This window comes from Mastigoproctus giganteus, chromosome 5 (genome assembly GCF_048544385.1).
Source record: "Mastigoproctus giganteus isolate SK-2022 chromosome 5, ASM4854438v1, whole genome shotgun sequence".
Taxonomy (NCBI): domain Eukaryota; kingdom Metazoa; phylum Arthropoda; class Arachnida; order Uropygi; family Thelyphonidae; genus Mastigoproctus; species Mastigoproctus giganteus.
This window is the reverse complement of record NC_143579.1, coordinates 7,974,961-7,988,042: the sequence shown is the minus strand read 5'-3', so window position 1 is coordinate 7,988,042 and position 13,082 is coordinate 7,974,961. Positions and strand designations below refer to the sequence as shown.

At 36.7% G+C, this 13,082-nt stretch overlaps 1 protein-coding gene across 2 annotated transcripts in view; it reads right to left on the bottom strand.

Annotated features, from left to right (window-relative positions):
• LOC150085151 (uncharacterized) overlaps nt 1-13,082 on the bottom strand; it is a 274,128-nt gene that overhangs the window by 65,967 nt on the left and 195,079 nt on the right. For both annotated transcript variants that reach the window (XM_090373050.1, XM_090373051.1), the window contains exon 9: nt 6,228-6,392. In XM_090373050.1, the coding sequence (XP_090229176.1) occupies nt 6,228-6,392 (165 nt within the window). The remainder of the gene's footprint in view (nt 1-6,227; nt 6,393-13,082) is intronic.

Below are 13,082 nucleotides of genomic sequence, written 5' to 3'. Positions count from 1 at the left end.
CTGTCCTTAAATCTTTGGAGCCAGCCACTGCTGCATTTGAAGTTGCTAATCCCATGTTGCTGAGCTAGATAATTTGCCTTTTCTTGCAAAATTGGACCCGATATTGGCAAATTAGATGCACGAATTTTTTGATACCACTCGAAAAGTTTTGTTTCAAGCTCCTTTTGTTTTGCACCACAAATTCGTTTCCTGTTTTTCATCTCTGCTCCAGTATCACACACTTCAAGTCTTTTTCGGTTTTTCAGTATTGTAGATAAAGTAGGTAAAGGGATGTTACATTCCTTTGTAACATCCCTTTCAAAAGGTGAATATTTGATATAACAGCTATCCTGGCATGCAAATTCCGAGTATCCAATAGAAATCAATCTAGCACCTTACAGGGCTGCATATTATTCATTCCTATAAAAACATGGGTTGTGACCACTTCACTTCACCTCATTTTTTGGCTTGCTCAGTGGGATAGCCAGATCTCCGGTACTCATGATGGCAAGTTATCATAGTTTAGATGATTCTTTGAGATGGCAGGTCATTGGATGACATGAAGCCAGGCAGTCGCAGGTAGATGTAGCTTAATGTGTCACACAGTTTCAGGAGACAGAAACCATTACAAGAAGAGCTGGCCAGGGTTGCCTTGAGGGCTACATCAACCAGAACAGACTGCTATCTGACTCTAATAGCAAGATGGACTCCTACGATGTCCTGTCATCAACTGTCTTGAGGTTGCTGCAGTCACAGGTGAAAAATATCTAAATGGACTGTGTTAAGAAGTTAATTAATTAGTTAACACATTAATGGCACCAGTTTTAACGAACTCTGCAGCAGTTTGGGATAATGGGATACAAACCCCTGGCTTCCTTGCATAGAGTCCACTTGAAGTCCTGACAAATGGGGTGCAGTTCTGTTCTCTGATGAGTCCCGTTTTAGCCAATAAACATATATTCTAGATGTACTTCATTTGGAGACAATGAAGGATGAGGTATCATCCCTCCAACATCATAGAAAGGGACACTTACGATGGAGGAGGTGTTCTCATGTGGGGTGGAATGATGATCAATGGCTGCATCCTCCCTTTCAAGTTTTTGACAGGGCTACCATAACTGCACCGAGGTACTGAGAACAGGCCCTCGAACCCTATGTGCAACCTTTTGGGGGGGGGGGTTGGCCCAGATTTTCTTTTTATGCACAAAAATGCCACTGCACATAGAGCTCAAGTGGTGGAGGAATATCTTGAAACTGAAGATATCTAATGACTGCCATAGCCAGCATGATCACCAGACTTCAATCTGATTGAACATGTGTGGGATGGCATTGAATTGCACACTTATAGACACCTTATAGACACCCTTATATTGAGAATCTTATAGACACCCTTATATTGAGCATGGTTTACCACTGTCATTTAGGCATTGGAAGGGATCATGCCATACTGATGTCAGGTTACCATATTTTCAAGAATCTTGTATCAACTTCTGTAAAGTGACTCTTTTGGTAATTATACAACTCCTATAAATGTCCCTTGTACCTGTCCGAAGTTTCTCACTGTCTCCCCATTTCATCGTTAATCTATGGTATATCACCATACCAAATTTTGTCCCACTTCATTGCAGGCTGCACAAGTTACAGCATGTTTTCTACATGTTCTGTTAATTTTGTTGAGCAGTGTATTTTTCAACATATACCATGCATTACCTATCCTCTGGAAGCCATTTTTCACCTTAGTTTGGGAATGCCCTTACCACACCCAAATACGAATTCACCTTCCCCAACTCTACTTCTACAGACAGTACTCTTAATTAAATGATATTGTTTTTCCGGAGATGAAATGGAATGCTTATTAATAAAATAACTTCCTTTTAATAGTGAAATACAGTGAAACTTCTCCTAACGGACACCTCTCGTTAACGGACATCTCTCTACAACGGACATTTTCAAATTCCCCAACTCACCTCCATTGGTTTTAACGTGTTTGCAGCTTCTGTCTAGCAGACATTCTCTGTAACGGACGCGGACAGGCAATCTGCACTGTTTCGTTTAGATTAGCACTTAATTTGATCTCCCCATAACGGACAGCGGGCGAGCTCACGGCCCTTTTTCTAGGAACGTTTCTTCCACGTATTGCCTCAATCGTGTGTTTATTTTCTATTTCCGATTCTCCGAATTTTATCAAGGTTTACGTCGCGGTTCTAAACCCTTTTTCAAGAATTTTAAGGCACGTGTAAAACTTCTGATGAATTCGGTGTGTGCAGGGAGGGGGAGAATATGGTCGTCTTTTCAGTTTCAGTTTTCGTGTGAAGTGTCGTGTGAAATGCACAATGTCTTCTCGTAAACATTTAACTTTAAAAGACAGTCGAACTCATTAATGCGTATGATCGACAAAAAAATAGTGTTCGCAATCTCGCTGTAAAATTCAAAATCGGGAAGACGCAGGTAAGCGACATCCTAAAGAAAAAAAATGAACTGCTCAAACAATTTTGGCAACACGTAAATGATCAGGTTCAAAAATCATTCCCGAAAACTGTTGGACTTCAAATTTGTCGCGCACGTGCTAAAATAATTCCCATTAATGGGCCTATTATTAGGGAAAAGGCTTTGGAGGTTGCGAAATCTATGGGAATAAATGAGTTCAAAGCTTCTGTGGGATGGCTAGACAAGTTCAAAACTCTGCATAAAATTTCTTGGAAAACCGTAAGTGGTGAAGGTGGATCTGTTGATACTGGGGTTGTAACAGAGTGGACCGTCAAATTGGAAGATTTATGTCATGATTTTGAAGCTAAGGATATTTACAACTGTGACGAAACAGGGTTGTTTTTTAAAGCTCTTCCTGAAAAAACAATGAGTCTAAAAAACGAAAAGTGCCAGGGCGGAAAAATTTCTAAAGAACGCTTGACTGTACTATTGTGTACAAATATGCTGGGAGACTTTGAACAACCTCTTGTTATAGGAAACCCACAAAATCCTTGTTGTTTCAAGGGCATAAAGTTGAATCTTTTGAATGTTGACTGGAAGTCTAATAAAAAAGCGTGGATGACACGAGATATCATGAGTGAATGGATAAGTCACTTTAACCAAAACATGATTCGTCAAAACAGAAAAATTATTCTTTTCATGGATAATGCTGCATCTCACCCGCACATTGAATTGTCCAACATTCAAATCATTTTTCTGCCACCAAACACATCTGCAGAGTGTCAGCCCTTGGATCAAGGGATAATAAAAAATTTTAAACTTCACTACAGAAAACGTGTTTTAAGACATCTCATTGCAAACATGAACGATGTAACATGTGCGAGTGACCTTGCAAAGAAAATCAGCATCCTAGATGCGATTCAGTGGATTTCCTCTTCAGTAAACGCAATTAGAAAACAAACTGTCGTGAACTGTTTTGTAAAGTCTGTCTTCTCAAACGCAAAAATTGAAGTTGTGAACAGCAATGTGGAGCACCAAGAAGAACAAGAACTTCAACATCTATTGATAATGTACGATACTTCCGCTACAAGTGACCCTGGCTACAAAGATATAGACTCAAACCTCACTACAGAAGATGGTGCTCTAGATATCAACGACATTATCATCGATATTTTTCAAGAAGTTCCTCATGAGGATGAAGAAATGGAAGGAGGTCATTCTGGCGAAGAACATATTAACGATGAACCACCGATGAAAATAGAAGAAGCGCTCATACAAATCAAGCGTTTAAAAATGTTTTTCGCCGCTGAAGAAGATACTGAAGGACTTTCGATGGTTTCTTCACTCCAAACAAATCTTGAAAACAAAATTATCAGCCGGAAGAAGGTGCAGAAGAAAATAAGTGATTACTGTATGTATTTTTCTTAAGATAAAGTCATAATATGCATAGCACAATTGTATGTATATTATTTACAAAAATATTGTGCAAAATCTGTATATAATTTAATTTAATTTTACATTAAACATTTAACGAATTTTCTTTATCTCTTGTGTATGTAATTGTATATTATTTACAAAAATATTGTTCAAAATCTGTATATATTTTAATTTAATTTTACATTAAACGTTTATTCTTTCTTTCTTTTTTTTTTTTTTTCTCCCTCAGACTTCTTGTTAGCAGACACCTCTCTAACGGACACATTTTCGTTCCCCATGGCTGTCCGTTAAAGGGAAGTTTCACTGTATGTGCATTATATTACTGATGTATGTGATGAATCATAATGGTGTTCCAGTAAAATCTCGTGCATTTTGAACCTTGATGTTTTTTTGGTAAAACCATTCACTGACGAGGATAAAACAAAAAATATTAATATGAATGGAATGGAACATGATTGTTTTTACTTTTAAACAAGACCATATGTGAGATATTATTCGTTCTCTAAAACTTGTTGGTTCAATCCACATATATGACTGATATTTTACATTTGTTATTTTTTAAATAGGGACATACAGTGGCTAGTTCTCATTCTCAAGAAACTCACTGGCTTCAAAAACATAGTTGAATAAACCAAAAGAATTAAACGATAGTAAATGTCAACAGAAAATGCCTAATTACCATTAATGGGTTAATGTACTATACAGGTAGGACCCATTTTATGACATGGTTAGGTTCCAGCAAAACAGGGTCGTAAAATGAAAAGTCATAAAACAAGACCAAATTATAATGTAATTGAATGAGATAGGTTCCAAAATTCCCAAAATTTTTCCAAGTATACACTAATATTTCTGTTCTTTATAAAAAATTAAATATTTTAATTTAATGCACATGTTTTATTTATACTTATATATAAAATAATTAATAAAATAAAATTTTACTTTGGTCCTGTGGAGTCATCACTTGAGTACATATTTACTCAAGTGATGACTCCACTTCTCGTTTCGTCCACATTGAAAACTAAATCTTCGTCTATTAAGCGTTGAAATTCAGAAGGATACTCTTCCACCACTGCAATGTCAGCACTAGCAGCCTCACCAGACACTTTCACATTGTGAATTTTATAACAGTTTTTAAATTGATGAAACCACCCTTTGCTGGCCGTAAATGTTTCAGTGCTACCAGACTCCTCACATATTTCATCAAATAATGACTTTGCCTTGTCCAGAATTACCACCTGTGTAACAGGAATGTTATTTTGGTTCATATCATCAACCCACAACACTAACAATTTCTCCATTTTTTCCATTGTCTCACTGCATGAATAAGTTGTTCTGGAGGATGACACACTTGTTATCCGTGTGTGTGTGTGTGTGTGTGTGTGTGTGTGTGTGTGTGTGTGCGCGTGCGTGTGCGCTTTATTTTATCAACATTCATAATTGTTGATACAGTAGAAGGTGCAAAACTCAACGCCTTACACACATACGACCGATGCTCACCAGACTCCATGTGACGATCACATCCATTTTCTCCTTAATTGTTAGTGTTTTACACTCGTTTTGCCACCCCCCGGCACAGAAACTGCCCTATGCTTAGAGCTCCTGGTTACACAAAAATTATTATTAATGAGAAATAACACTGTGTAACCCGTTAAAAATTGAGGGAAAATTCACAATGAAATGAACATGGCACACTGAAAGTAAACAAAGAACCCCGGGGGCTCACATCTGGTGAGTATGGGCTTGGCACACCCAGGGTCCTGAGCTGGATATCATCATTCTTCTCTTTCTTGGTGATTTCCTTCTACTTTCGACTCTCTCTCTCTCTCTCTCTCTCTCTCTCTCTCTCTCTCTCTCTCTCTCTCTCTCTCTCTCAGAGTAACCTGGGAATTTTTTTTTTTTTCCTGGTGCAACATAAGCCTCAGGCTTTCTTGCACCATATGGCTATTAATAATAGTAATAATAATAGATGTGAATGAGACTGCATTGAAGGTTTTTAATATAAATTATGTTATAAAATAAATTCCTTTTAAATTACTAGTTTCTATGCATTACTTTTGGGATAACACTCCTCCGTAGCTGAGTGGTCAGGAGGGGGAGTGCAGTAGCACACGTTCTTTGAGTTGACCGGGGTTCAAGCCCCTAACTGCTGAATACGGTCGATCTGCCAACCCACACTGGACCAGCATGGCAGATTATGGTCCATTTCCTTCAGCAGGAATTGTTGAGGTGGCTTCCATCCTGCAGTGGGTTGATAATGGCTGCACTTTACCTTTTTTTATATATTTAAATCATTAAAAACATTTACCTAAAAGTAAAATATTACAAAAAAAACTAATTGCTGAAACCAAAAGTTACCAAATGAAAAAATAATTCTGATCTTTTACCTGATGCTGAAAGAGTTCAGTATCTGAAGAAAATATTTCATTACAAAATTCACAAGGGATAGCTAGTAGGGCATTTTTTTTCTCTGTCCTTCCATTATCTGAAGTTAAGTGTTCTTCATTGATTTGCTCGGGAAGACCATGAACTATGTCAGGTCTACATCCAGACTAATAAAATGAAAATAAAATAATACTTTTATTAACTACCCTACTGCAAATCCAAAGAAACAGGATAATATTTAAAGTTTTCATCAGATAAAGTTTGTACAATGAATAAAATTATAATAATCACATCACTTTCATCTCAATCAAAATTTTGTTCAGTTACCCATTGCAATACTTATACTGTCATTTAAAATTAAAATAAGCATCAGTTATTTGTGTGCAGTTTATCCCATTTGTGGGTTATCCATGCATGATTTTTTAATTGTTTTTAGAAATTTTATTACTTGCTAAATTTATTAAAGGCTTTTGAAACAATGTATCGATAAACTGAACTAAGCTTTCTTTCTTATGCTTATCCAGTTATATGTTCCCAAGTGTTTAACTTTCATGTTCTTCACCAATAATGGAGGGATTTAAAAGGATAATCAGTATATGATTTTTTAAATGTTCCTTTTTTTTTTTTAAATCATTACTTGACAAAATGAGGACACGTGCTTAACAACTTCAGTCCACAGCAAACCAACAACAACTACCGGTTGTTGGTCAATTCACCAACAACCGGTAGTTGGTGAATTGCTGGTAAATTATTATTATTATTATTAAATCTACATACTATTAAATCAACTTTCAGATCACAGAACATGTATACTAATACTAGATATGTATTCAAAACAACATCCATATGAAGATATAAAATTAACAAATGCTACGAAGAAAAATTATTTATCAACAGGTAAACTAAAACAGAACATAGAAAACATGTTAATACAAAATCAAGCATCTTACACAACAAATGTAAATGTTTTTTCAAATAAGATAATACAAATTATAAACAATTCGAGGTTTAATACCGAGAGAAAAGTTAATCACACAGCCAACAACACAACAAACACTGGGAGTAGCAGGATTAAGCTTAGGAAACCTTGGATGACTAAAGAAATAGAAGAACTAATGGTACAAAGGGATAAATATTTCAGGCAGTATAGAAATTGTCCATCAAAGAAAGAACATTATCACAATTATAAAACACTCAGAAATAAAGTGACAGGTATAATAAAAAAGCAAAAAAAAACACTTATTACAATCATCTTTTCATGGATAAGCAGATAACACAAAAGGATAAATGGTGCATTATAAATAACATGTTAAGTACAAGGAAGAAAAAGTCAAGGGGAAACCAAATTAAAACACTAGTAGAACAGATTTCTGGTGCAAACAAACAATATGAGGCTGCAAATAGGTTTGCCAAAGCTGTATTAGATCTCAACAGATATTCAATACATTACTGCCAAGATTCCTTTACTCAACAAGATAGGCTTCCTCAGATAATGAACTCTTGTGTAGTCTTAGCTCCACATTATACTGAGATTCTTAAAATTATAGAATAATTAAAGAACAAGAAATCTTACGGACTGGACTGTATTACAGTAACCGAGGTAAAGAGAAACAAAGAACAGTTCTCTGTTCTCTTGGTAGAGCTAATAGCACGGATGTTAGAGTCGGGAAGCTATCCTACAAATTTACTCTCATTTAAGGTAATTCCTATATATAAAAAGGGACCACCTGATGACTTTTGCAATTACAGACCAATAACAATACAGTCAATTTTAAATAAGATAATAGAAAATTACATATTTTCCCACATAAGCAAATATTTACATCAACATGGACTGTTAAACAACTCTATTCTCATATCAGAAGGGCAAGAGCACACAGACATTATTAGAGAACTTAGTAGACTCTCTAAACTTACATTTAAACAACAATAACTTCATATTGATTTTATTTATAGATCTGACCTAATTGATATCCCAATATTGCAACAGAAATTACTGAAATATGGTATAAGGGGAAGACTCAATCAACTCCTAGCAAATTATTTAACCAAGAGAAAAATAACAGTAGAAGTAGAAAATACAAAGGGAATATAATGTAAAGAGAAGAGTACCTCAGGGCACACAAGCTAGGCCAATCATGTTCAACGTCTATATAAACGACATATTCGAAGTAATTAAGAACTCCTTTATAAAAATTTATGCAGATGATATAATCTTATATACAATAGGAAAGAACCTAACAAAAATGGAGAATGATTTACAACAGGATGCAATACATTTACAAACTTGGTTGCACAATAATAAATTAGCACTCAGCTTTGAAAAAACAAAATTTTTGGTAATAATACCTCCTCATCAAACCTTGGACATTCAACCCTCTATCAAATTGCACAAACATGATCAGAATTTCAAGAATTGCAAATGTCTAACTGTGGAAGAAGTTTCAAATCAATTGTTACCTTGGATTATGGATTGACTACAGTCTAAGTTGGGTAATGCATATAACAAACTTGTACAAAAAAATGAGATTTTATGTGTACTTTTTCTACTACATTAAGAATAAGTTAAATCTTAGAACAAAAATTACCCTATTTTATGCATTAGTGGACTCCCAACTCAATTATTTAGTAAATATATGGGCATGAGCAAATAAAACAGAAATAAGGGCAATAAACAACTTAATGAATAGGATTCTGAAACTTTTAATGGGGACAAACTCTTGGAATAACCTGAACAAGAGAAGGCAATTTTTGTTGAAACATAAAATACTGTATCCAGTTCAAAACCTGAAGTTAAATCTATTCTTAAAAAATCTTAACACTATTTTTGAAGAGTCGAATCTGCAAAGAAATGTCTCACAAAATTTAAGGAACCCAAAAGCAATTACTTTGCCTCACCCTAGGATACTAAATAGATTTGGAGATAGGCACACAATGAATATAATAAACAACTTGTTGGCTAGCATTGATTTCAGGATCAGGAGAAGTTACCCAATCTCCAAATTAAAATTCCTAATAAGAAAATTCTTGATACTCAATGACGCAGTAGATTAGAATTGATATGCAGAAAACTACTACCTATGTTTACAGTGTGGAATACACTATGTGTAGTGACTTCATAGTCTTTTCTGTAAGATAACAAATTTGTACAAAACTGTTGTAAAGGAAGAATTACAACTCGTTGTCAAGAAATTTACTTTTCTTAACAAGTTCATTTATTGTAAATGAATTCTCTTGATAAATAAAATTGTATTGTATTGTATTATTATTATAATAATAATTCACCAACTACGGACAGCACACGCTCACAGCCAGCTTCTCAGTACCGCACAAGCCCTACTAACTCATTTCAGTTCAATGGATGAACGGTGCAATGAGACTGTTAAAAGAAAAAACAGATCTGGCTAGATGTGGCTACCCTGCCAATGTCCTAGACAAATGTGACCTACAGATAAGTGTGTGCTGTGACTGCGCAACACATCCTAAGGCCCCTGTAACGATGACACCATCTCGACCGCCTTTAGCTCAGGGCGTGCCGCAACAGCTCTAAAATTTTAAGAGCCCACGGGATAAAGTGCTTGCAGCTACTAGGGAGGAAGTTGCAGTCCCTCCTCTCGAGGGTAAAAATGCTGATTCCCCCTTTTGTGAAGCGGTTCGGTGTACAGCAATTCCTGCTGTCTGTACTACCTGCTATGTTGGGGAGTCTGGCAGGAGGCTCCAAGATCAAATCTCCAAACATGAGAGAGCAATCCATTCTGCAGAACACTTGGCAATCACAAAGCACTTCCAGTCTTTCCAGCACAACCTCAATCTACGCCGATGTTGAAATTATCAGCCAATCCCAACACTACCATCATTTGCATCTGGTTGGAATCGCTCCACATTTCCTGTTGTCAAGGTGCCTTTAACCGAAATAAAGGAGGACGCATCCATCCCATCACGGAAGCAGTTATCCTCCAGAATGATAAACATTGGCACACGCTTCATACTCAAACAGAACAGTTACAAGCCTTTAACTCCCAACAACTGATTGTTACCTACACCTGTGTCAAGCGTTCCACCTCATATGACTACCATGGTTGGGCAGTTGGTATTCTTTATTTTATAATAATGTTCATTACCCCACTGAAGAAGGACTACAAGTCCAAAAGCTTTTGGTAGATCTATTTTATTTTGATTGCTTTACTTGCCTTTAACTAGTATAAAAGGATTTTTTACTCAAACCTTGTTCTTTCTTTATCCATCTCTCCAGTACGACTGAAGAATATATATTACTTGGCAAATTGATATAAGGCAAGCAATTGTGATCTCGTGCTCTCGCGCTCTCGCTTTCATCATCATTCATGCTTTTGCCATTTATTAGCATTAGTAGAGGCATTTGATGCCAGAAAGCAAGCTTATGCAGCACCAGCCAAAAAAAAAAAAAATAAATAAAATAAATAAAAAATAACCACTTCCACTTCACCCCTCTGTTCGTTCGAAATACCTGACCAGCTGAGCCTTAAACTTATTTAGGCTATCAACTTCCACGACAAGGGATGGAAGTCTGTTCCACCAACCAACCACCCGCTGGCTAAAGGCAAATTTCCTCACGTCTATCCTACATCTGTCCTTCCTCAATTTGAATTTATGCCTTTTCAGGTGATTATTCTGAGCAAGAGGAAGAATCCCATCAGCATTGAGCATGCTCAAACCATTCAAGGCTTTATACACCTCTATCAGATCACCTCGCCGGTGCCTAGTCTCCAGACACTGATTTGCAAAACTTAAGCCTTTCTTCGTAAGAACAACCCTTTGTTCCATTCACTAATCTTGTTGCCCTTCTAAGTACTCGTTCCAGCAGCTCTACATCCTTCTTGAAATGAGGCCTCCAGACCTGTATACAGTACTCAAAGTGCTGTCTGACCATTGCCTTAAACAAGGGAATAATCACCTCCCTATCCTGCTAGAAAAATTCCTGTATATTATTATTAAGGCACCATGAACTACTCTTGCAGCCCATCTGCACGCTCAGAGAACTTCATATCTGCCTGCACAATTATCCCCAGATCCTTTTCATTCTCTACCATTGTCAGTGTAGTATCACAGAGTTGATACTACACTGACAATGCTCTGGGGTTGCTGTTTCCCATATGTAGTACTTCACATTTGTCAATGTTAAACTTCATTTGCCACCTCTCAGCCCATCTGCTCAACCTTTCCAGATCCAGTTGCAGCAGCATAGCGTCAGTAGCGTCCTTAACAACCCTGCCAACCTTTGTATTGTCTGCAAACTTGGACATTAAGCTTGATATACCATCATCAATATTATTTATATATATATAAAACAACAATGGACCCAACACTGAACCCTGAGGGACTCCACTAATAATATTAGTCCACGATTAGCAGTGTCCATTAATTACCACTCTCTGTCTTCTGCCACTCAACCATCCCTTTATCCATAACAACAATTTGCCACCATTCCAACTGCTCCAATTTGTGCAGCAGTCTTCCATGTGCAACAGTATCAAAAGCCTTTCCAAGATCCAAGTATATACAAATACAATTGTAATATCAAAGTTATTCCCTGCATCCAATTCTTCTGTGACTACATCATAGTATCCAATCAAATTGGTCAGGCAAGACCTTCCATTAACAAAACCATGCCATGTCTGAGCTAGAACTCAATTCTTGTCAAGATGATCCTGCTGTGCTTCTTTAACCAGTGCTTCCATTAATATTCCTGGAACAGAAAAACTCACAGGTCTATAATTACTTGTGTCAGCCTTTGATCCTCCTTTATGAATTGCTGTTACATTTGCTCATCTCCAGTCTGTGGGTACCTCCCCTGAGTCCAAGGAAGCTCTCATAATTATGGCTAATGGATTGCTTACTTCCTTTGCTGCCTCCTTTAATATAACTGGATAGATCCCATTAACCCCAGGTACCTTTCTTGTATTTATCTTTAACATTTTCTCCTCCACTTTACTCTCAATTATTACAAGATCATCTAGCTCACTGCCAGTGTTTACTTCATCTATGGCATTTCTCTTCCAGAATAACTCCTCATGTGTGAATGTAGATACAAAATATCGTTTTAGTTTGTTAGCTACATGAGCAGGATCATGAACAGTTGAACCATCGATATCAAGTGGACCAATCTCATTTATCCCCTTCCTTCTAGAGTTTACGTAAGTAAAGAACTCCTTGCTGTTTTTCTTTGCATCCCTTGCCAAACATTTCTCGTAATCTGCCTTCGCCTGCCTAACTTCCTTTGTAACTTGGTTACAGATAACTTATATCTATCATAGGTCTCTGTGTCACATGTTAATTTATATGTATCCCATGCATTTTTCTTCTCTGCCATATGTCTCATTAGTTCATCTGACATTCATTTAGGCCTGGACCTTGAACAATATTTCTTAGTTGGTATGTAAAGCCTAGTAGCTTCCAAGATAAGTTCTTAGAATGTTTCCCATTTTGAGTTTGCTGTTGGTAACATCATCAGTTGGTCCCGCTGTATAGAATTTAAATACTGTCTCAGACCATTGTAGTCGCCTTTACGAAAGCAATAACCCTTCCCTTTAACCCTGATGGTAGTTACCTCCTTGAGTAAATCCCACTTCAGCACACTGTGATCACTGCCACCTAGTGGTTCCTGTATCTGCAGATTCTTAATGCATGAAGAATCACTACTGATAATCAAATCAAGAGTATTGCTCCATCTAGTTGCCTCCCAAACATGCTGATTTAGAAAACAATCATCAACAAATGGGTGGACGATTGTTTAGAAAATAAATCCACAAAAGCCTTGCTACTGTGTTAGTGACCAACCTACAAATTCCAGTTAATATCTGGGAAATTAAAATCCCCCA